Raw genomic sequence first — 22738 nt, 5'->3', positions numbered from 1 at the left:
AGTGAAAAGATAAAACTAACCCATACGCGTTCTAAATATTACAAAAGTAGCCTTCCTCTAGGACATTGTACTAACAGATTGGACAAGACAAGAGATAGAGAGGCCACACCTCACACACGTACGGGTTTGTCTCGTCCCTACGCGCGTGCAAGTGGCTCATTGTCCTCCTTCCTTCTTCCTCTCTTATTCCATAAATCGACGTTGTTATTAATGAATCTTTAGCATTATTGTAATCCATCGTTGTTAACCGTGTCTCATTTTAATCATCTCGTGTCACCTTCTTATTCGTTTCTACATCGATTCTTACATTCCTTACTAATGTTTTAATGTCAAATCTATATTTGCCAATACTTTCAATTGCTGAATTTTTATAAAATAATATATATATATGACACAAAAAAAAAAAAAAATCAAGAATATATAAGAAATCAAGAAAGTTATAGATTATTTTTTTAGTGTAAGTGAAATATGAATTAGAAAAATTATTGGTTGAATCGTATACCGAAAATGATGTCGCAATTAAGAGTTAAAAGTATTTAGAATATAATGATAATATATATTATATATAAAATCTAAAGCATCTAAAATTTTCACTTTTAGATTAATTATTTCTGAAACATTTGTTATCAAAATGAAATACTAGTACTTCACTCTTCTTTCTTATTCTTTTATTTTGTATTTATCAGTACAATATTAAAAAAATTGGGATTCATATTATATATTTTCACTTATATAATGGAAATAGGAGTTGACAAAAAAAGAGGAAGAGAGTGGAATTGGGGTTTTTTTCCTATGTTCTTTTTCTCTAAACATGCCATCATTTTGTAAGATGAATGTTAACTTTTTGAGGTTGTATTTGTTAATATATAATGGGAAAAAGGTGAAAGGGAAATAGCTGTGAGTTGGTACGGAAAGTGGAATGCAATGGATTGGACCAAAATCTCACTAATCAATCACTAACCAACAGTACTGCTAACCATTATGTGCTCCATTGTTGACTGTACTATGATACTTCTCTAACTTTAAGTACTAGTACTACACCTCTCTCTTATATATACTTTTAACTTATTTCTTTTGTATGACAAACTATAATCGAATAACCTAAGCTTTTTCAATGTGCATTATAACTATTACTTGTATATATATATATATATATATCAATTAAGCAAAGTAGCCACATACACACACCAATTGTGGACAGTTAATAATATTAAAACCCATTTTTTAAAAATGATGGTCCTATTTCATAAACTTTTGTCGATGGATGCTACAATAACGGAACATGATAGGTTGTTCGATAATACCCAAAGAAGCTAATTCATTATAATAAAGCTCGCATATGCTTGAAATGTTTTATTGATTATTTCTATCATCATCGCGACCGACTTTTAGTTTTTAAATAAATCATGCACTCTTGATAATAAAAAGGTTTGTTGTTTTGTTTTTGTTTGCTAGCTGCTTGGGTTAACCGCATACTATGAAGTTATTAATTTGGTTAATTTGAACAACATTCGGCTTTTATAAGATTTTAAACATCATTCAAAGAAATAATTTTAATTCTGCATTATTTGATGTAAATAATAGAACTGAGACGATTGTATTTAGTGTGTCGCCCCGACACAACTCTCTTCCCAACATTTTCTGGAATGAAGTGTTTCTTGTTTATTATACTAGTATATTCGTATATGTATCTAAGAAAATAACATATAATAAATTACAATTTAATAAATAGTTGGATTGGTCCATAACCATATCATATACTATGAGATAATAATATACGAATAGTTGGATTGGTCCACTGGTAAGAACTCTATCGGCGGAATAGCGGCGCAGAGTGGGAGAAGGAGATTCACGGCGAGGAACGGGTGAGGAAGACAGTTAGATCTGGGATCGGAGATTCTGGAGGTTTCGCCGGATCGGTCTCGATAGGGGAGGTAGACTCCGATCCGGCGAGGCTAAGCCACCGTCGAAGGTCTCTTTATCTACTCCCTACTGTCTTTCTCCCTCACGACTGAGCAAGAACTCTCCTCGACGACGACGAGCTCGATTCTCTTCCTCCTCCTCAACGCGGCTCTACGGTGGCGGGATGGAAATGGATCTTGGATCACCATCTCCGTTCGGCTAACGTCGTCCAGGCTTACCGGAGGTCCTGATCCGGTAAGCATCCGCAGCTCTGTTGGACGGCGGCTACAACGTGTTCTACGTTTGTAGATTAGGGTTTTCAGCATTCGGTTTGGTTCGATTTGTAAACCGAGTCGATTTCGTATTTCATTGGTTTAGTTCGGTTTGATGTAATAGGTCGGGCCCTTAGGGGATTTTGTATGGGTTTATATCCGGAAATAGCCTATTGGGCATATATTTTTAATAGAATACCCTTTAACAAAAAAAAGATTGTTTTTAAAAGTATCACAAGAAAAAAAAACGTTAGGCTGTATTACAAATTTACAAAGTAATTAATATTTGTTGTTGATAACTTTTGGACTAGCAATATTGTTTTAACAAATTTTTTTGAAGAAACCCATCATGATATACATATTATCAACGTCACCTTTTTTATTTATTGAAAAGCGTTTATAACGTCAACTAGAGGTCAGCGACAGCTGTTTGTGCACATAATCTACTAATTAACAAAAAGAAAATGTAGTTTAAGATCATAATATATGTAAATTGAATTAAAACTTGATTTGAAGCATTAGTATTAATTAAGTCTTATATTTTGTATCCAGTCTCATAGTTTGTATCAAAATGTATGGTAGATGAAAATACCGTTTTGTGTTATTACCCCGTACGTGATTAAGTTTAAATTTGTGAATAAAAATTTTAAAATCAATCAAACACAACATGTACGTTTTGATAAATAGTGCATATGTACGTTATAAAAGAAGAAATTTAATGAGTTAACTCATTCGTACAGATCCAACCATTTTTGTTTGTTTGAATATATTTCGATTGGACGTGGTCATGAGTCATGAATATATATAAGTACAATAATTTTCCATTATCATAAGTCATAACCACTTATTTCAATCGACTGTTCTCTGATGTGAAAACCTCGGATCTGACAACTTATATTTTAGACAGAAAAATCATATAAATCAATCAAAAAAGTGAAATTTAGGGCATATGCAACGTTTTAATACTGAAATAACATTATATTTGGTATATTTTTAATACTAAAAAAAATTTATTTCCAACCACAACACCAAATATTAAACTAAAAATACTATTCTATATTATTATATTATAATTATCTTAGGTGAAGATGTTTTTCTGGTTTTTATTTTCTAATGTTGTGTTTTCTATGTTGACTTGAATTTTATATATTTTTAAAGGTTAGTTGAATTTTATTATATATATTATCAATCAAATTATTAATTAATTTTAATTTTTTCTACTGATTAATAATTTATATTATGAAAAGTAAAAAACTACAAAACTGTTTTGATATATTACTTTTTATTACAAACTTAAGTGGATTCTTATATAAATAAGGTATTTTAAAATAAAATAATATTAAAAAAACAATATTATAGTGTTTGGCGTGGCTATAATAAAACACCAAATATAGTGGTGTATTGTGCAATAAAAAGGAATCACACTATTATAGTGTAAATTATACAATCTGGTTGAAGACAAAAATTTAAATCTTCCACGTTACTAAGCAGTTTTACCGTCCCGTTGGACTTGGCTCTTAGAAGGTTTATAATAATATTGTAGTAACATAATTACAAGTAAATACTAAACCATACATTTTAAAGATTTGAGGAAAAACTTCTTCAAAAGCACTTGAAACTTGAACGCATTAGTGAGTAGGAGGTCTTTGGGCCTTCCCGTTCCCACGATTATCTTGTTTCGGAGGATAAGTTATATTTCAAAACTATGGCTTTACATTTTCAAATATTTGTTATTCCATACATATTTTTTTATTTTCTTATTTATTTTAGTTGACAAAACAAAAACAAAACCTATTTGTTGTTAACTTTTCATGTAATTAAAACTCAAAAAAAAAAAGAGAGAGTAACGCGGCAGGTATATGCCACGTGTTTTGTGAATGTAAAAAGATTCGGCTGAGTTTGAACGCAACTATTTTTCTAATCTAGTTTTCATGTTACTAAACTAGTATATCGAACTGATTTATCTTCAGTAAATAGGTAAAATACTAAGTAGGTCATGGGAATGGGTCAAATCTAGTTGTTGAGTCAACAACGTTCGGATAACTTGTTTTTATCAATTTCGGAACTCCATATCAATATTGTCGGTGAAACTGTGAAAACAACGAGTCCACGTCAGATTAAAAAAGATAATACGAGTCTCGTACGTAGGAGGTTAAAAAAACTGCCATCTTTAATCGAAGAGCTAGCATTCGATCGTATCAATTGCTTTCTAGGCAAATTACTGCGACTAGCAGTTCTTGTGCTCATTATAGAATGTTGTTCCAAGATTTGATCCCAGAGATGAATTACGATGAGGATTGGTGATGGGAAAGTATAAGATTGAATCCAGTGTTGAGTCTAATCTTTCTCTGCTCGGTCCTTTAGAGGACTAGGAACCCTAGATATATAGACGATCTCTTGGCACTGATGAGTTATAAGGAACCACCCCGGATCACTTATGTGAAAAGAACGAACAAGTCTTAGAACTTCAAATGACAGAGCTGAGAAACATGATCATCTCCATTGTTGATTAAGTACTACATCGTTGGTCCTCTCCTATATTCGTAATTTATACTATCTTTCAATATATATATATAAAACTAGAGAAGACGTCGCTGCTTTAATAATATATTATGGTATATTAAAAAAAAATAAAAAAAAACCCGAATCCTGCTTCTTAGACATATACCCAGAGCCAAGCAAAAACCAATCTATGTCTGTTGTTCGTGTGAAATCAATGAATCAAAGCTTCCACTTAAAAAGAAAAAAAAAGAAAAAAAGCACCAAACACAATCCAAACTAATTTATATGAGCCAAAAAAACATACTATAAAAAGCACAAGGCAAAGTGTGTAAGAAGAGTGTGCCATTTTTCTTTTTTTCTTTTTCTCATGTAAACCAGAGATTTGCTGAAGAGAAGGAGAGATTAGCATTACCGAGAAGGAACAATGCGAGGATGACCACAACTATGAGTCCAATCCACATCCATTGCCGCAGTTTTCTCTTGTTTCCTCGGTTCCTTAAAGGCAGAGGAACCGATTTTGACTTGTTTTGTTTGAGAAACTGTGATGATGGTTTGTGAGATTTCTTGATTTGCTGACTCTCCTCTATGGTTTGTTTCTTTGGAATTTCGATCTCCCTTGGGGTTTCTACTACAGTCTCTGATGTCGGAATTGGGGCTTCTGCTGCTGCCTCTTCTGATGTAAATATCCCCTTTCTTCTCTCCTTCTTCCTTAGCTTCTTTTCTCGTTCCTATACAATAGAGAGTATTCGTTAGATCAAACACACATTTGCGAGAAAGAAGAGAGAGAGAGAGAGATGATTGAAATATGCTTTATATCTGTGAAAAGGAAAAGTTACCTTCTCCCTTTCTTCTGCTTCTTTCTGGGCCTTAAGCAAAGCTCTTGCTTTAGCCTTCTCCTCTCTCTTCTTCTTCCTCTCCATTGCCTCTTTCGCTTTTGCTATTTCCTCCAACCGATGCTGCTCCTTCATCTTCGCAGCTTCCTTTTGTTTTCTCTTCTCCTCTTCTTTCTTAATTAACTCCTCTTCCTCTTTGGTTAACTTAGGTGGCTCTTCTTCTTCCTTTGTTTCTGACTTTTCGATCTCCTCTTTTCCAGAATCCAATTTGGTAACAATCGGGGGAGGCTGGTCCGCTTTGACGGCCTTTTTAGATTTAGTGGTCTGACTCTTCTGCTCAGTGGGTTTAGCAGCAGCCTTACTGTTGTTTTCAACTTTTGAACCTTCATATTTGATGACTTTCTCTTGTTGTGCTGGAACTGGTGGAGCTGCCTCATGTTTCTCTGCTCTGTCACTAGAAGATCTAAGTTTGTCTGTTCTTGTAGCATAAGTGATCCGAGGTGGTTCCTCATCAGGGCCAAGAGATCGTCCATCTAGGGTTCCTAGTCTCTTAAAGGTACTCCTTGTGTTGCATCTTACATAGTATTTTCGGAACTCCTCATCATTGTTCCACATATTCATGAAATTCTCAACCTATTTAAAAAACTGTAATGAGTACAAAGCCGACATACACGGATTAAAACCATTGTAGAAATTTGGCATCTGCTTATACCTGGTCAGAACAAAGGCTTTGCAGGGCTGCTCTGTCTTTCTTCAAAGCCATTTCACTTGCTGCCCTTGAATTATCTTTGTACTTGAAGAAATATTTGTTCTGAAATAGTAAAGTGAAGGATTAATCACAAAACACAAATGCAAGCATTTGTAAGTTTATGTCTGCTTTCAGGTGAGCTTGGGTACCTTTTCTCGTTGTTGTTTCTTCAAATCCTGTAGGTGCACAAATGCTTCCTGGCGAACAGCAGCAGCAGCTCTGAACTGTTCTTGCAGTTTACTCTGTGCTTCCCACTCCTCATCACACTTTTTTTTAGCAGCTTTTGTGATTGCTTCGACTTTTGAGAGATCGTTTCTAAGCCCATCTAGTTCCTTCCTCAATACCTGTTATGTAAACGTTAAATGATATCCACAAAGAAAAGGTTAAATAAATGGATCACCCTGATGAACGTTATGTAAACAAAGGAAATAAAGGCCCTTGAACCGTCAAAATAGATATAATCAAAGTAGAGAGGTAGCAGGTATCAACTAAATGCAGATAGGACATAAAAGATGACTTCTAAGACTGCAGTGTACCTTCAAACGCTCTTCTGTTTTTTCTTTCTCATCCAATGCTTGCTTAACTTCATCCGTGGTACCCATACTCGAAGATATCTGCGCACGGAGTTGCTTCAACTGTTTTATTTCACGCATGAATCCTTTTTCTTCAGTCAGAGATATAGTTGAGTGTTGCATCAAGTGTTCCATATTATGCACCTGATTGCAGGCAGAGAAATCAGAAAGATTAGCATAATCATGTTAGAGAAGCTGGAAACCTTAACAAGAATTAGCTGGAAAGTGATCGCTGGGAATCTCACCCTCGAATCAATATCATCAACAGACGCAGCACTCTTAACCCGGCTAATCACAGACTGAAGGGTATCAATTTCCTGCCGTTTTGAATGCATTGCTTTTCTTGCAGATCTCTCTTCTGCCATGGCCGCCTTGTAACTGATATCATAGTCCTTACATATTGCCTAGAGATAACCATTTCAAAAAAATTGTCAAGAGTGAAATTTAGAATAAGATGATTTAACTTATGAAAAACTCAAAACTGTCTCTTACGCGTATCTTCTGGATATCCGCTCTAAGAGCATCCCGACTCTGTGTTTTCTGATCGACCTGCGCTTCAGCATGCTCGAGTTGCTCAGCTAAATTTTCGTCAACATATCTTGGAACTCTAGGCAGAAAGTAAAACGGTCTTTTCTCTATCTCTACCGCTACAGTGTGCGCTTCAGAAGCATCATGCGCAGAACCATCACAGGTCGAGGCTACTTTACCATCTGTTCCATCAACAGCATTTCCTGAACACAACAATTTAGATAAACCGTCAACTCCAGCCTTCTCAGCCTCAACAAGAGAAGTACATAGCAGAATTTCATTTTCAATTAACTTATTACCATCTTTGTTTTCAGCAGGTTGGCTGTCCACAGAGTCTTTAGCTTCTGTAGTAGATGTAACCTCTTTAGATTCAAGATCCTGTGCACAGGTCTTGATTTCAGATGCAACTGAGGCAGTACCGACTTCTTCATCTGCATTTATCGAAGATTTTTCTTTGATGTCCGATTCTTTCATCTCAGAAACTTCATTAGGTGGTATATCCTCACACACATCAACAGGAGGGGTCTTCGTCACATTCACTTCTGAACCACAATTGACTTCTCTGTTTATTTCACCAAATTCAATAGTGGATGGAGCAATATGAGGTTCAGAGCATTCTTCAACTGATTGCGCAGCTTCAGATTCCGTGGCAACAGCACCCGTTTCGCCAACCACTCCTTCTGCTGAGCTTTCTGCCAAGTCAGAGACAGCGGCTTTGGAATCCAACAAGCTCAATGATTCCTTGATGTTTGTAGAGAGAGTCTCAGCACTCTCAAGGGATGCATTCCCAGAAAGATCCTCTGTAGGTGACTCTTTCGCTTCTTCAGCAGAGTTTAGACAAACATCACCACCAACACTTAAGTTCCTCTCGCTGTTGTTTTCTTGAACTTTCTCATTAGGAGCATGTTTTACATTCACATTGGCCACTTCTTCCAACTGAGCACTACAATCATCTTGAATCTTCTGGTTCGTGTCAACTCCCTCTGATAAACTTTGACTTTTGCTGTCATCGCTTACATTTACACTTGTGTCATTCCCAGAAGGCGCATTCTCATGTAGCACATGGGATGGTAGTTTTTCAACAAGCCCAGATTTCTCATCACGTTCTGGTTCCTGCTGGTTGGTACAAGATAAGCCATCAGAAATAGCAGCTTCTGAAACCTTCTCTTTGGCAACAATAACAGCATCACTTCTTTCTTCTGAAGCAGGGGCATCAAGAAGTTCCTTAACTTCAGATTCTATGTGTTGTTTTCCTTCTTGATCATAAGTAGGATCATCTTGATGAGTGTTTATACTCCCATCAGACACGGAGACATCATCAACAGCTCCAATATCTGCTTCAGATTCCGATTTGATATTACCATTTTCAACTACACTATCTATACCAGGAGTGTGGGCATCCAAGCTTGCGGCAGTAAGAGTTTGAGTCTCAGCCGGGACATCACTACTTACCTCTGATACAGCAACCTCCACGGATCCAGAGTCTGGCAACACATCACCTTCGAAAGCATTGACTTTCTCCGCCTCTGAAGTAAATGGAACATCACCAGTTTTCTCTGACTCTGATTCTATTGGAGGATGACCATTTTCAACAGGAACAGATTCTAAAACTGCTACAGATTCTGATCCACTGCGATCATTCACAGATTCAGATCCATTGATGGTATCAGCTGGATCTGCTAGCGTAACTTGTCCCAAACCCATGTCTCTATCATCGGGGTCAGTTGGAGAAACCTTAGCGCTCGCCAACTTAGACACACTTCCCTGATCTGAGTCAACTGGGTCCTTTGCTACATCCTCGTTATGTTTAAGATCTTCAGAAACATCAACATCAACATCAGATTTTTCTTGCGTTTCAATAATGTCCCCTTGATGTCCCTCCACATCTGTTTTAATCTCAGATTCAATTTTATCTTCAGGCTTTTCCTCAGCGATATTCTTTGTCAGATCCCTGGGTCCAACTTCAGAATCTTGAAGTTGCTTCACTTCCTCTGTAGATTCCAATTTACCCTCAAGCTCTTTTTCCAGATGCCCATTACCAAGATTCTCTTCATCGACGCTTTTTGCAAGAGAATCCTCGATTTCTGACTTTGGGACAATCCCAACGACCTCCTCCTCGGGTCCATCATCTGCCTTTTCTGGTTCAGACTTTTCCAGGGTTTGACTATCTTGAGAAACTCCCGAAACAACATCATCTGCACTACTCATAGCCTCTTCCACTTTCACATCCCCAGAATTCGCATTATCTCCCACCTTGAGATCTTTCTCAACAACATTGAGATCAACAGGCTTAACAGAATCAGAATCATCTCCAACGGTATCATTCTCCGTAATGAAAACGTAAGAACCATCGGTGTCGTTCCCGTTGCCATTATTACCGACATGGCTGATCCCATTCACCACGACGTCGTCCTCTTTGGTCGTCGTCGGAACTTCAACAACCTCCTGTTTAATCTCAGTCGCATTCTCGAAATCAACCTTCACCGACACCTCACCTTGCTCTCTCTCCCCCTCCACCGGCATTTTTTTTTTTTTTGCAAAGCTTCCACCGACGGAATCACGAACGATATAAGCTAATAAAAAAAAACGCGTACGAATAGATCAGATCAAACGAAATTGCAACCAGATCTAACAATTTAAAAATTCAAGAACCCAAAAAAACAAAAAAAAAAACTAGACCAACATGGACGGAGATCAGAGAAAAAAAAGTTCCGGGGGAAATTAATAAAAAAAAAATAATAACGATTTCACAACTAACCTTGAGATCAGGCTTTAACGCCGGAGATTTCGAATGCTGAGAAAGTCAGATCGGTAAGAAAGACAATGCTGGCGATTAACGGAGGATGATTTTGAGGAACTTTGAAAGCGAGCAAAAGAGAGAGAGTAGTAGAAGAAGAGGAAGAAGAAGAAGAAGAAGAAAACAGCTGGCTTAAGAGAGAGAGAGAGAGAGAGAGAGAGAGAAGAAGGAGGAGGAGGAATTAAGGAACGAGAGAAGCCTCTTTGTTGAACAGAGGGCTTCCTTATTCAGATTTTTTTTCTTTTATTTTATATATTTCTTTTTATGATTAACCAATGTCTGGAATTTTTACATTAGAGGAAGAAAGCACAATAAGTAAAAATAAATTAAATTAATTAAAAGATAAGGCGTATATGGTAGAAACACGTAAATCTTGGAGTCATATTTATCCAAAATTATATATAATTATCAGTGCTAAGTTAACTTCAAGATCTGTTTATGATTACCATCATTATTCATAATGAGTACTACCATTATTTATTTTCTGATTATGTGGCTTGTCCATCAATTAACAACAACAACAAAAAAAGATATAAACTTTATCTATTTATGAAGGGGATTATAAAAAAGTTTTCTTTTATCTTTAATGATAAAAGAATATTTAAGTATAACTTTGGTGTATCTTATTTTGTACAATCGGATAATGAAATTATTTTTATTTCATAAAGTGCAAAAGAAAAAAAAAAAAAAAGAGATAATGTGCTTTGTATGCATATATATATATCCGTGATTATTATGGGCTATGGAAAAAAAGTTATGATTTAATTAGATAAGATAGATACATGTGGCATCCTTTAATAGGATGAAACACAAATTTTCACATCATCATCAACTATTTAATAAGAGGAAAAACTCTAATTAACAGAGTTACCAAATTTAAAAACTGTGTGTGAATCGGGTCGGGTCGGGTCGTGTCGTGTCGGGTCGGGTCGAGCCGGGTAAAGTAACGCGTGAGGAGAATTGGGTCCCCCGCAGTTACCAAAACGGATATGCGCTTTCTGTTCTACACGGAAAACGACCTTCTCATTCTTTCTTTTCTTATAGGACTCATCAAGTTATATTTATTTTGATTGCTCTTTCATTTTTTTCCCCCCATAACCATGATTATTGTGTATCTCTAAACCTTTTTAAAATTGCCAATCTTACTTGAACATCTATAAACATTTCTTCTAATAATATGTTGAATGATATTTGCATTTGGTTAAAAAACTTAATTTAATTACCAAACTTACTTGAAATTACTTAAACCATAGTAATAAAGGATCCTTAAGCGATTAACATCATCATTCATGGTCTCTATCCTATATTTTTCATATTGAAGATGAGAATTTTTCTTTTTCAACCTATTAACCGAAAATGACGTGATTACAAATGTCGGTTTCGGTGGTATGATTGATGATGATTCAATACAATACAAGAGACCATTATATATTAGCTAATGACGTTTCTTGTTTGTTGTCTACGTATTTTAGGTTTCGCCGTTTGATTTGTTTAGATCTATCTACTACTACTGTATAGTTTGACGAAAATTAATTTTATGCACGTAGATAGAATTGAAAAACACGTTAATACGCTATACGACTTTTTTTTTGGTAGTCACCATTAGTTTGGTAGCACTAGATCGAACAATTAAAGTGAGTAGCTGGTAAAACTAATTAACAATACACCAACTTGATGAATTACACAATTCGCCAAAGAGACAGCTAGCTATAAGAAATAAAAACATCAATAAATCAAACTAATTGACTATAGATGCCGCAACACGAGCTACATCGTCTCTATCAATTATCGATTAAGAGTAATAACGTTAACGTATGTCATACTGTATTACTTTTCATCTATGATTTTATAGGTATATATATATATATATATGTTAACTCAATTTTATCACCTCTACACGACTACACGTTGTTTTAGTGGTTTTCTTTTCTTGATTTTTTGAATTTTGTAAATATTTAGGTCATGCGTGCAGCGGTGAGAGGTGAACTTTAGGTTGGTGGGATGTCACGATTAGCTACAACTTTTGACCTTATCAATTTTATTAGCGGTTCTATAACATGGAAATTCACGTATTCACGATATGAAAAGTGGTTCCTTTTTTGTCGCTTTTGTCTCTTTATAAACAATATTGTAGGTATGTAACGTATGTTAATTTATTCCCTAGATTCTTATATCCCATGGATTTTGAAGTTAATTAACAATTATACATTGTAACGCATTTAAATCTCGTGTCAGTTAAGTGATGGTTTTGACATCAATTGTTACTTGTAATCATTAACGATGGTAAATGACAATCGGCAGAGGCTACTTAATCAGAATAATAATATACAGCGGTTAAATATTTTGGTATGTAAAAAAACAGCATAGCCGTTGTTATTTTGTTTGGAAAAAGGTCATTGTTATGTTATGTTATGTTTATTTTGTATTGAATAAAAAAAGTGCATGTTATTAACATCTTGGAATAAAGTACACCAGTTTTGTCATAAATATCTCCGGCAAAGCTTTAAAGATAATGGAGCCACACTATGTCACATGATCAATGGCCAAATGCTCTAACCCGCACTAGGTCTAGGTGCTCACCTATATACATGTATGTTTAAAACGGAATTTAGGAGAACGAGTGCTTACCAAAATGTTTTTTTTTTTAATTATTATGTATGCATTAATTGCCTTAAAGGAAAAAATAATATTGTTGGTAAAGGTTTAGTATAGTTTTAAAATATTAAACTCTTATATTTGCACTTTATTGTGTATGGATACTCCGTATATATATCTAAGGTTATAGAGAAAAAAAAAACTGAATGACTATATTTGCACTTTATTGTGTATTATCGAATATTAAACATTAGACATAAATACAAAATTGAGGCTATAGTTACGTGGATTCCCACACATGGCCTTTTCAGGACATTTTGATTTTCCACGTCTCAATATTTCACACGAGTATTCGATTACTCTTTTGTTTGTTTGTCACCATTCTCTGTATTTCATTATATATAAGAAGAGTACGTAATAGAGTAAACGAAAGAGAAAAAATCTAGTCTAAAACTTCGACACACGAGTTTTAATGATAGAGTGAGTTTTTTTTTCCTATTGTCATTGTTGTGTATAATTGATGTTTGGTCCAACGATGTAAATTCGCATATCAATTATGGCGGTTGATATTTTTTTTGATTCAATATAGCTCTTACATGTTATAAAAACTATATTATCTCTGAGATCAACAGATCTCTTATAGAGTTTTTGACAAAACAGATATAAATAAATAATATATAAGTTTTGGATATATTTTCTTCGCCTGCCCAGTATTTCACATGATAACACATGAGCTCTTCGTCTCACATGCATGTGCCTCTCCTTTTACTAATCTAAGATTGTATTCAAAGTAATCAGTCCACCATGTCACTGTCACATTTTAAAGTCTTCCCATTCCTACTTTTTTTTTTTCATTATTACACACACATTATATTTGTCAGCGATGATTAATGTGAGGTATTCCGTATTTATATTTTTGACAATTTTAATTATTATAACGAGGTTTCTGTGGAAGGTCTGGAGAGTGTGTGATAAACAAAAACGCTTGCATTCATTTACTTCTGACCACCGTCTTATTGCGTTGGGCTTATGGAGTCTGTACAGGCCCAGCCCAATAATAAAGCTAAATAGGTCGGTTTCGTTATAGGATCCATAGTTTTAAACGGCGTCGTTAAGGGGTTGTCACCTTAAGGCGGTTGCTCGCTTATAGCAAGTCTTCGCGCAGTCGAGTGTCTCTCATATTAGAGCGATTTGTTAGGAGATAGAGAAGACGCGAGAAGGGGGAAAGCTGAATCATCTCCCACTAGGGTTTCCGCTAGTAGATTCTTTTTCGTTGGAGCGAGTCGAGCTAAGAAGAGACTCCGTAGCTGTTTCCGTAAGTGTTTTTCTCTCTCTCTCTTTGTTTACTCGATTTGGGGTGGGTTTATTAGGGTTTATCATCTGCGTTCTTGGGGAGTTTCTTCGTTTCACTTTTGGTTTTATTTCGGGTAATTTCTTAGATTCGAGGTTGACATTGTTGTGTGTTTCTCTGTTTGATTTGATTTTTTTTTTTTTTAGGTTTAACGGATTTGGTGATGGCGAACTTGGGAGGCGGTGCGGAAGCACATGCCAGGTTCAAGCAGTACGAGTACAGAGCCAACTCTAGTCTGGTGTTAACCACTGATAATCGTCCTCGGGATACACATGAGCCTACAGGAGAACCGGAAACTCTGTATGGGAGAATTGATCCGAGGACTTTTGGTGACCGTGTTGCTAGGGGAAGGCCTCAGGAGCTGGAGGATAAGCTTAAGAAGTCTAAGAAGAAGGAACGCGATGTTGTAGATGATACTGCTAATGTTCGGCAGAGTAAGAGGCGTCGTCTTAGGGAAGAGAGCGTGCTTACTGATACTGATGATGCGGTTTATCAGCCCAAGACTAAGGAGACGAGGGCTGCGTATGAGGCCATGCTTAGTCTTATTCAGCAGCAGTTGGGTGGGCAACCTCTTAATATTGTTAGTGGTGCTGCGGATGAGATTTTGGCCGTCCTCAAGAACGAAACATTCAAAAACCCTGAGAAAAAGATGGAGATCGAGAAGTTGCTCAACAAAATTAAAGACAATGAGTTTGATCAGCTTGTTAGCATTGGAAAGTTGATCACTGATTTTCAAGAGGGTGGTGATTCTGGTGGTGGTAAAGCGAATGACGATGAGGGGCTTGATGATGATTTGGGCGTCGCTGTTGAATTTGAGGAGAATGAAGAAGATGATGAGGATAGTGATCCTGATATGGTTCAAGAGGAAGATGATGAGGAGGATGAAGAGCCTACCAGAACTGGAGGTATGCAGGTTGGTGCAGGATTAAATGACGATGATGCAGGAGATGCAAATGAGGGCACAAATCTTAATGTTCAAGACATAGATGCATATTGGCTCCAGAGAAAGATATCTCAAGCATATGAACAGCAGATTGATCCACAACAATGCCAAGTACTCGCAGAAGAGCTTCTTAAGATACTCGCTGAAGGAGATGATAGGGATGTTGAGAACAAGCTGCTTGTGCACCTTCAGTTTGACAAGTTTAGCCTTGTTAAATTTCTGCTGCGGAACCGTCTTAAAGTTGTGTGGTGCACTCGGTTGGCTAGGGCAGAAGACCAGGAAGAGAGGAATCGAATTGAGGAGGAGATGAGGGGGTTGGGCCCAGAGTTGACAGCAATTGTGGAGCAGCTGCATGCAACAAGAGCAACAGCGAAAGAGAGGGAGGAGAATCTGCAAAAAAGTATTAACGAAGAAGCTCGACGTTTGAGGGATGAAACTGGTGGAGATGGAGGCAGAGGCAGGAGAGATGTTGCTGATAGAGATTTAGAGAGTGGCTGGGTGAAGGGTCAGCGTCAGATGCTGGACTTGGAGAGTTTGGCTTTTGACCAAGGTGGTCTCCTGATGGCGAATAAGAAGTGTGACCTTCCTCCTGGCTCTTACAGAAGTCATGGCAAAGGATATGATGAAGTCCATGTGCCATGGGTTTCTAAAAAGGTGGATATCAATGAGAAGCTTGTGAAGATTACCGAAATGCCTGGCTGGGCCCAACCTGCTTTCAAGGGAATGAAACAGTTGAACAGGGTTCAAAGCAAAGTGTATGAGACTGCACTTTTTACGGCAGAGAACATTCTTCTTTGTGCTCCGACTGGTGCGGGGAAGACCAATGTTGCTATGCTTACGATACTTCAGCAACTTGAAATGAATAGGAATGAAGATGGAACTTATAACCATGGAGATTACAAAATTGTCTATGTTGCACCCATGAAAGCCCTTGTTGCTGAAGTTGTAGGTAATTTGTCTAATCGTCTGAAGGATTATGGAGTTACTGTGAGAGAACTCAGTGGGGATCAGTCCCTAACCGGGAAAGAAATTGAAGAGACTCAGATAATTGTTACAACACCAGAGAAGTGGGATATCATCACTAGGAAGTCTGGAGATCGAACTTATACTCAGCTTGTGAGACTTCTTATAATCGATGAAATTCATCTCCTTCATGATAATCGAGGTCCTGTGCTTGAAAGCATTGTTGCTAGGACTCTTAGGCAAATTGAAACCACGAAAGAGAATATTCGTCTGGTGGGTTTATCTGCTACACTGCCAAATTATGAAGACGTGGCCTTATTTTTGCGGGTTGATCTGAAGAAAGGTTTGTTTAAATTTGACCGCAGCTACAGACCCGTGCCTCTCCATCAGCAGTATATTGGAATCAGTGTGAAGAAACCGTTGCAGCGGTTCCAACTGATGAATGATCTATGTTATCAGAAAGTAGTGGCTGGTGCTGGAAAGCACCAGGTCCTTATTTTTGTTCATTCGAGGAAGGAAACAGCAAAAACTGCAAGAGCAATACGGGACACGGCAGTGGCGAACGATACCGTCAGCAGATTCTTGAAAGAAGATAGTGTAAGTCGTGAAGTTCTTCAGAGTCAGGTTGAGATTGTTAAGAATAATGAGCTGAAAGATATTCTGCCATACGGTTTTGCAATTCATCACGCTGGGTTAACAAGGAGTGATCGTGAGATTGTTGAAGATCTTTTTGCTCAGGGGCATGTGCAAGTCCTGGTTTCCACAGCAACTCTCGCATGGGGTGTGAATTTGCCTGCACATACAGTTATTATAAAAGGAACCCAAGTGTATAATCCTGAGAAAGGGGCGTGGATGGAGCTGAGTCCTCTAGATGTTATGCAGATGCTTGGCCGTGCTGGAAGACCTCAGTATGATCAACATGGGGAGGGTATAATTATCACCGGCTACAGCGAGCTGCAATATTATCTTTCTTTGATGAATGAGCAACTACCTATTGAGAGCCAGTTTATTTCTAAACTTGCTGATCAGCTTAATGCTGAAATTGTGCTTGGAACCGTTCAAAATGCTAGAGAGGCTTGCCATTGGCTTGGTTATACGTATTTATATATCCGTATGGTTCGTAATCCAACGCTGTATGGCTTAGCGCCTGATGCCCTTGCAAAAGACGTAGTGTTGGAGGAAAGAAGAGCTGACCTGGTCCGTACTTTTTTCATCTGCATAAATTTGAGTTTTCGAAATCTATCGTCATCATATCATTTGTTTATTGTTGCATGCCTATAGATATATGCCTACTATCTGGAACTTTCACATGGCCACTATATACAATCCATGATTAACTGTGCATGTTTTTTGTCACTACTCTGAAAGTTACTTTTATTTGTGTAGTATTCTTAGTGACGAGTTTCTAATGCTCTGTGCGTTTGTTTTTCATAANGTTACTGTGAGAGAACTCAGTGGGGATCAGTCCCTAACCGGGAAAGAAATTGAAGAGACTCAGATAATTGTTACAACACCCGAAAAANTGCCTCGCATTAGTAACTTTGCCACTGTCCACTATATGCAATCCATGATCCAAAAATTTCTGTTTGAGTATTTTGAATGATGATGTATCTGATTATTTAACGTTATTGCTCTGTAAGTTGCATTTTATTTTATCAAATAAATTCCTAATGGTGATCTCATTTTCTAGTACTCTGAAAATTACGTTTATTATTTGATATCATTTTCCAGAAATATTGTTCATAGCATCAGTAGCTTTCTAACTTTCTATTACATGCATTCCATGATGAACTGTTGGATCCTTGTGACTGCCTTGTCCTCTTCAAGTTGTTCTACAGTTAAATTTATTAATTATTCTTAACGGCCAGCTGTGTCTAATGCTTGATGGAATTGTTGTTTTTGCAGATACATTCGGCTGCTACTATCTTGGACAAAAACAACTTGGTTAAGTATGACAGGAAAAGTGGGTACTTCCAAGTTACAGATTTGGGACGCATTGCTAGCTACTATTACATAACCCATGGGACAATAGCTACGTACAATGAGCATTTGAAGCCAACAATGGGTGATATAGATCTCTATCGTCTGTTCTCACTGAGTGAGGAGTTCAAGTATGTTACTGTTCGGCAAGATGAGAAGATGGAACTGGCGAAACTTTTGGATCGTGTCCCTATTCCGATCAAGGAAACTTTGGAGGAGCCCAGTGCAAAGATAAATGTATTGCTGCAGGCATATATTTCACAGCTAAAGCTTGAGGGTCTTTCTTTGACATCTGACATGGTCTACATTACTCAGGTTTGTTCTATACTTTCTACTCTCGTCTCTTCTAGTTACATTGATAAATTTGCTGTATCTAGTGTTTGGTCCTTATATGTCGTTTCTTTCTGTCATGTTTAGAGTGCTGGACGTCTTGTGCGAGCTCTCTACGAAATTGTATTGAAGAGGGGATGGGCTCAACTGGCAGAGAAGGCTCTGAACTTGTCTAAAATGGTTGGGAAGAGGATGTGGAGTGTCCAGACACCCCTTCGTCAGTTTCATGGAATTCCTAATGATATTTTGATGAAGTTGGAGAAGAAGGATTTGGTGTGGGAGAGATACTATGATCTATCCGCACAGGAGCTAGGAGAGCTTATTCGTAGTCCTAAGATGGGCAGGCCGCTTCACAGGTTCATCCACCAGTTCCCAAAACTGACTCTTTCTGCACATGTTCAGCCTATAACTCGCACTGTTCTGAAGGTGGAGCTCACAGTTACACCTGATTTCTTGTGGGACGAGAAAATTCATAAATATGTTGAGCCGTTCTGGATAATTGTGGAAGACAATGATGGTGAAAAGATCCTTCATCACGAGTATTTTATTTTGAAGAAGCAGTATGTTGATGAGGATCACACTTTGAGCTTCACTGTGCCAATCTTTGAACCACTACCACCTCAGTATTTTGTCCGAGTGGTTTCAGACAAGTGGCTTGGCTCGCAGACTGTGTTGCCTGTATCTTTCAGGCATCTTATTCTTCCAGAAAAGTATCCACCTCCGACGGAACTACTGGACTTGCAGCCCCTCCCAGTGACGGCGCTAAGGAATCCAAATTATGAGAGACTCTATCAGGATTTCAAGCATTTTAATCCAGTGCAGACCCAGGTCTTTACTGTTTTGTATAACACAAACGACAATGTGTTGGTTGCTGCTCCAACGGGAAGTGGTAAAACTATTTGTGCGGAGTTTGCTATTTTAAGGAATCATCAAGAAGGGCCTGCTACAATGCGTGTTGTTTATATTGCGCCGCTTGAGGCTATTGCCAAGGAGCAGTTTCGTATCTGGGAGAAGAAGTTTGGGAAGGGTCTTGGTTTACGGGTTGTTGAGCTAACTGGGGAGACTGCATTGGATCTTAAGCTGCTTGAGAAAGGTCAGATAATCGTAAGTACTCCTGAGAAATGGGATGCTCTTTCCCGCAGGTGGAAACAGAGAAAATTCGTTCAACAGGTTAGCCTTTTCATCGTCGATGAACTCCATCTAATTGGAGGTCTAGGTGGTCCAGTGTTGGAGGTAATCGTCTCCAGAATGAGATATATTTCAAGTCAGGTCAATAACAAGATCAGGATTGTTGCGTTATCCACTTCCCTTGCAAATGCGAAGGATCTTGGGGAGTGGATTGGGGCCAGTTCCCACGGCCTTTTCAACTTCCCTCCCGGAGTCCGTCCTGTCCCTCTGGAGATTCACATTCAGGGAGTGGATATATCTAGTTTTGAAGCCAGGATGCAGGCGATGACCAAGCCAACCTACACTGCCATAGTCCAGCACGCCAAGAACAAGAAGCCGGCTATTGTTTTCGTCCCAACCCGTAAACATGTCCGCTTGACTGCTGTGGATCTGATGGCTTATTCTCACATGGATAACCCGCAGAGTCCTGACTTTCTGTTAGGGAATCTGGAAGAACTGGACCCTTTTGTTAGCCAAATCCGCGAGGAAACACTGAAGGAGACACTGCGCCATGGTATTGGGTACTTGCATGAGGGTTTAAGCAGTCTGGATCAGGAGATTGTGACACAGCTCTTTGAAGCTGGACGGATACAGGCTTGTGTGATGAGCAGTTCATTGTGTTGGGGCACTCCATTATCTGCGCATTTGGTGGTCGTAATGGGGACACAGTATTACGATGGGAGGGAAAATTCACATTCTGATTATCCCGTCCATGATCTGCTTCAGATGATGGGGCGTGCTAGCCGACCTCTTCTTGACAATGCCGGGAAGTGTGTGATCTTTTGTCACGCACCGCAGAAGGAGTATTACAAGAAATTTTTGTATGAAGCCTTCCCTGTGGAAAGTAATCTCCAGCATTTCTTGCATGATAATTTCAACGCAGAAGTGGTTGCTGGGGTTATAGAAAACAAGCAAGATGCCGTGGATTATCTTACATGGACTTTCATGTACAGGAGGCTTCCCCAGAACCCGAACTACTACAATCTCCAAGGTGTTAGCCACAGGCATTTGTCTGATCACCTATCAGAGCTGGTTGAGAACACCTTGTCTAATCTTGAAGCCAGTAAATGCATTGAGATAGAGGATGAGATGGAACTCTCTCCTCTTAACCTTGGTATGATTGCATCCTATTATTACATCAGTTATACCACCATTGAGCGCTTCAGTTCTCTGTTGTCTTCTAAAACCAAGATGAAGGGCCTTCTTGAGATCTTGACCTCAGCTTCGGAGTATGACATGATCCCTATACGGCCTGGCGAAGAGGAGACTGTTCGGAGACTAATCAATCACCAGAGGTTCTCTTTTGAAAACCCAAAATGCACAGACCCTCATGTGAAGGCAAACGCGCTTCTCCAGGCGCATTTCTCAAGGCAAAACATTGGCGGGAACTTGGCAATGGATCAGCGTGATGTCCTTTTATCTGCAACTAGACTTCTTCAAGCTATGGTTGATGTGATATCAAGCAATGGCTGGCTGAATCTTGCTCTGTTAGCTATGGAAGTAAGCCAGATGGTGACTCAAGGCATGTGGGAGCGGGACTCCATGCTTCTGCAGCTCCCCTACTTTACAAAGGACTTGGCCAAGAGGTGCCAGGAGAACCCGGGGAGAAACATTGAAACCGTATTTGATCTTGTGGAGATGGAGGACGAAGAACGCCAAGAGCTTCTCAATATGTCAGACGTGCAGCTTCTAGACATTGCCAGATTCTGCAACCGCTTCCCAAACATCGACCTTACTTACGAGGTTGTTGACAGTGAAGAGGTGACCCCAGGGAAAGAGGTTACATTGCAAGTGATGGTTGAGAGAGACATGGAGGGGAGGACAGAAGTGGGAGCTGTGGATTCACTCAGGTATCCCAAGACCAAAGAAGAAGGATGGTGGCTGGTCGTGGGAGACACCAAGACGAATCAGTTGCTGGCAATCAAGCGTGTCTCATTGCAACGGAAAGCGAAGGTGAAGCTGGATTTCACGGTACCGACAGAACCAGGAGAGAAGTCATACACACTATACTTCATGTGCGACTCTTACTTGGGCTGTGACCAAGAGTACTCTTTCTCTGTTGATGTCAAAGGAGCTGGCGCTGGAGATCACATGGAAGAATGATTTGTTATTCAGGTTAGTTCCACAGTTTTCTGGTCATAATTTTCGGATTTAGGTTCTGTAGCTGGTTCTGCTTTGTGCATTGACCGACTCGCTTCATCTTTTGTGTGAACTTTATTAGGTGCGAGTAATTTGTTCATCCATCTGCTCCGTGTTTATATATGCTTCTTCTGTTTTCTTTTTGCCTGAGCTATGCATTAGGTTTGTTCTTTACCATTGATTTACTTATTTAAGTATTGGAATACAGGAATGTTTGTGCAAGTAGGATTGCATATTGTGCATAATATATGATGATGACCTACCTACTATTGTGAAATAGTGAACAATGTGATTATTATTTGGATGGTGAAGAATGTGATTATATATTCAATCGTGAACAATGTGATTATATTTGAATAATTAGTCAAGTAGTGAACATGTTGAGTGTTGACCAGCAAATTGCTAGAAATCTGTCTAATTGGATAGTGATTTGATGTGTGCATCACTGCTATGATGTGTCTTATAAATCTCATATGCTGTTCCTTAAAAAATAATTGATTAAAAGATTCTGTATTTGAAGATCCAGAAAATGACACATATTTTCTGTTATATTTGCAGGCATATATGCTCTGATTCTGGAGAGTGGGTAAACTTGTCTTCCAAATAGCCTACGGTACCACACCGTTTTGGGGGTCTCTGCAATCTCAAGTTTCTGAAGAATAGATATTATATATGAAGGTGTAATAATCGTTGTTCTGGCCTTTTGCTATCTCTCTGTTTGTTTGACCTTTTAGTAAGTACTACTACGATTAGCCAGTGCTGAATTTTTTTACTCATTATTATGCCATGCATCGAGTTTTTAGACCTATGTATGGTGTGACTTGTTACTGGTTTTGTCAAAACTAATGTGAGTTTATGACACTATGAAAGCTGAGATTGCTAAAGAGAATTTTTAGATGCAGCAGTGTTCATTTGCAAACATATGAGTTTTTGAGACTTGCGAGTCAGATTAAAATCAAAATTGAGTAAAAGGTTGTAATATACATAATGGGAAACTTGATGTCCCTTTTGGTAGTTTACCGATCACAACCAAAAAAAATATATGTCCAAACAACAGAGTGGGAAAACAGTCGGGTGGTAACTTTTATCGGAGATCCAATGGTCTTCTCGTAAATA

The 22738-nt window shown here is 38.2% G+C and overlaps 2 protein-coding genes across 3 annotated transcripts; one reads left to right on the top strand and one right to left on the bottom strand.

The window, feature by feature from the left end:
- On the bottom strand, positions 4806 to 10320 carry LOC104776221 (calponin homology domain-containing protein DDB_G0272472-like). Its single transcript, XM_010500249.2, has 9 exons — positions 10116 to 10320; positions 7657 to 9930; positions 7322 to 7560; positions 7075 to 7233; positions 6794 to 6973; positions 6407 to 6601; positions 6222 to 6320; positions 5513 to 6142; positions 4806 to 5404 (listed from the first exon to the last, which is right to left on the bottom strand). The coding sequence occupies exons 2-9, from the start codon at positions 9878 to 9880 to the stop codon at positions 5042 to 5044; spliced, it is 4089 nt and encodes a 1362-aa protein (XP_010498551.1). The 5' UTR covers positions 9881 to 9930; positions 10116 to 10320; the 3' UTR covers positions 4806 to 5041.
- On the top strand, positions 13861 to 22526 carry LOC104776220 (DExH-box ATP-dependent RNA helicase DExH12). Of its 2 annotated transcripts, XR_002037493.1 has the most exons (6): positions 13861 to 14064; positions 14247 to 17203; positions 17912 to 18301; positions 18404 to 21598; positions 21705 to 21784; positions 22181 to 22526. XR_002037493.1 is itself a non-coding variant. In XM_010500247.1 (5 exons), the coding sequence occupies exons 2-4, from the start codon at positions 14264 to 14266 to the stop codon at positions 21584 to 21586; spliced, it is 6513 nt and encodes a 2170-aa protein (XP_010498549.1). In that variant the 5' UTR covers positions 13861 to 14064; positions 14247 to 14263; the 3' UTR covers positions 21587 to 21598; positions 22181 to 22526. The 2 variants fall into 2 exon arrangements, 1 of the variants encoding a protein (XP_010498549.1); XM_010500247.1 differs by lacking the exon at positions 21705 to 21784.

Source organism: Camelina sativa, chromosome 3 (assembly GCF_000633955.1).
Source record: "Camelina sativa cultivar DH55 chromosome 3, Cs, whole genome shotgun sequence".
NCBI lineage: Eukaryota > Viridiplantae > Streptophyta > Magnoliopsida > Brassicales > Brassicaceae > Camelina > Camelina sativa.
Note: the sequence above shows the minus strand (reverse complement) of the source record. Positions and strands in the feature narration are given on the sequence as shown.

Coding starts and splice junctions, on each gene's coding strand:
- LOC104776221 (XM_010500249.2), bottom strand. CDS start 9,880: ATGCCGGTGGAGGGGGAGAGAGAGCAAGGTGAGGTGTCGGTGAAGGTT. Junction 7,234..7,321: donor CGGATATCCAGAAGATACGC/GTAAGAGACAGT, acceptor GGTTATCTCTAG/GCAATATGTAAGGACTATGA. Junction 6,321..6,406: donor AGAAACAACAACGAGAAAAG/GTACCCAAGCTC, acceptor TTACTATTTCAG/AACAAATATTTCTTCAAGTA.
- LOC104776220 (XM_010500247.1), top strand. CDS start 14,264: ATGGCGAACTTGGGAGGCGGTGCGGAAGCACATGCCAGGTTCAAGCAG. Junction 17,204..17,911: donor AGGAAAGAAGAGCTGACCTG/GTCCGTACTTTT, acceptor TTGTTTTTGCAG/ATACATTCGGCTGCTACTAT. Junction 18,302..18,403: donor ACATGGTCTACATTACTCAG/GTTTGTTCTATA, acceptor TGTCATGTTTAG/AGTGCTGGACGTCTTGTGCG.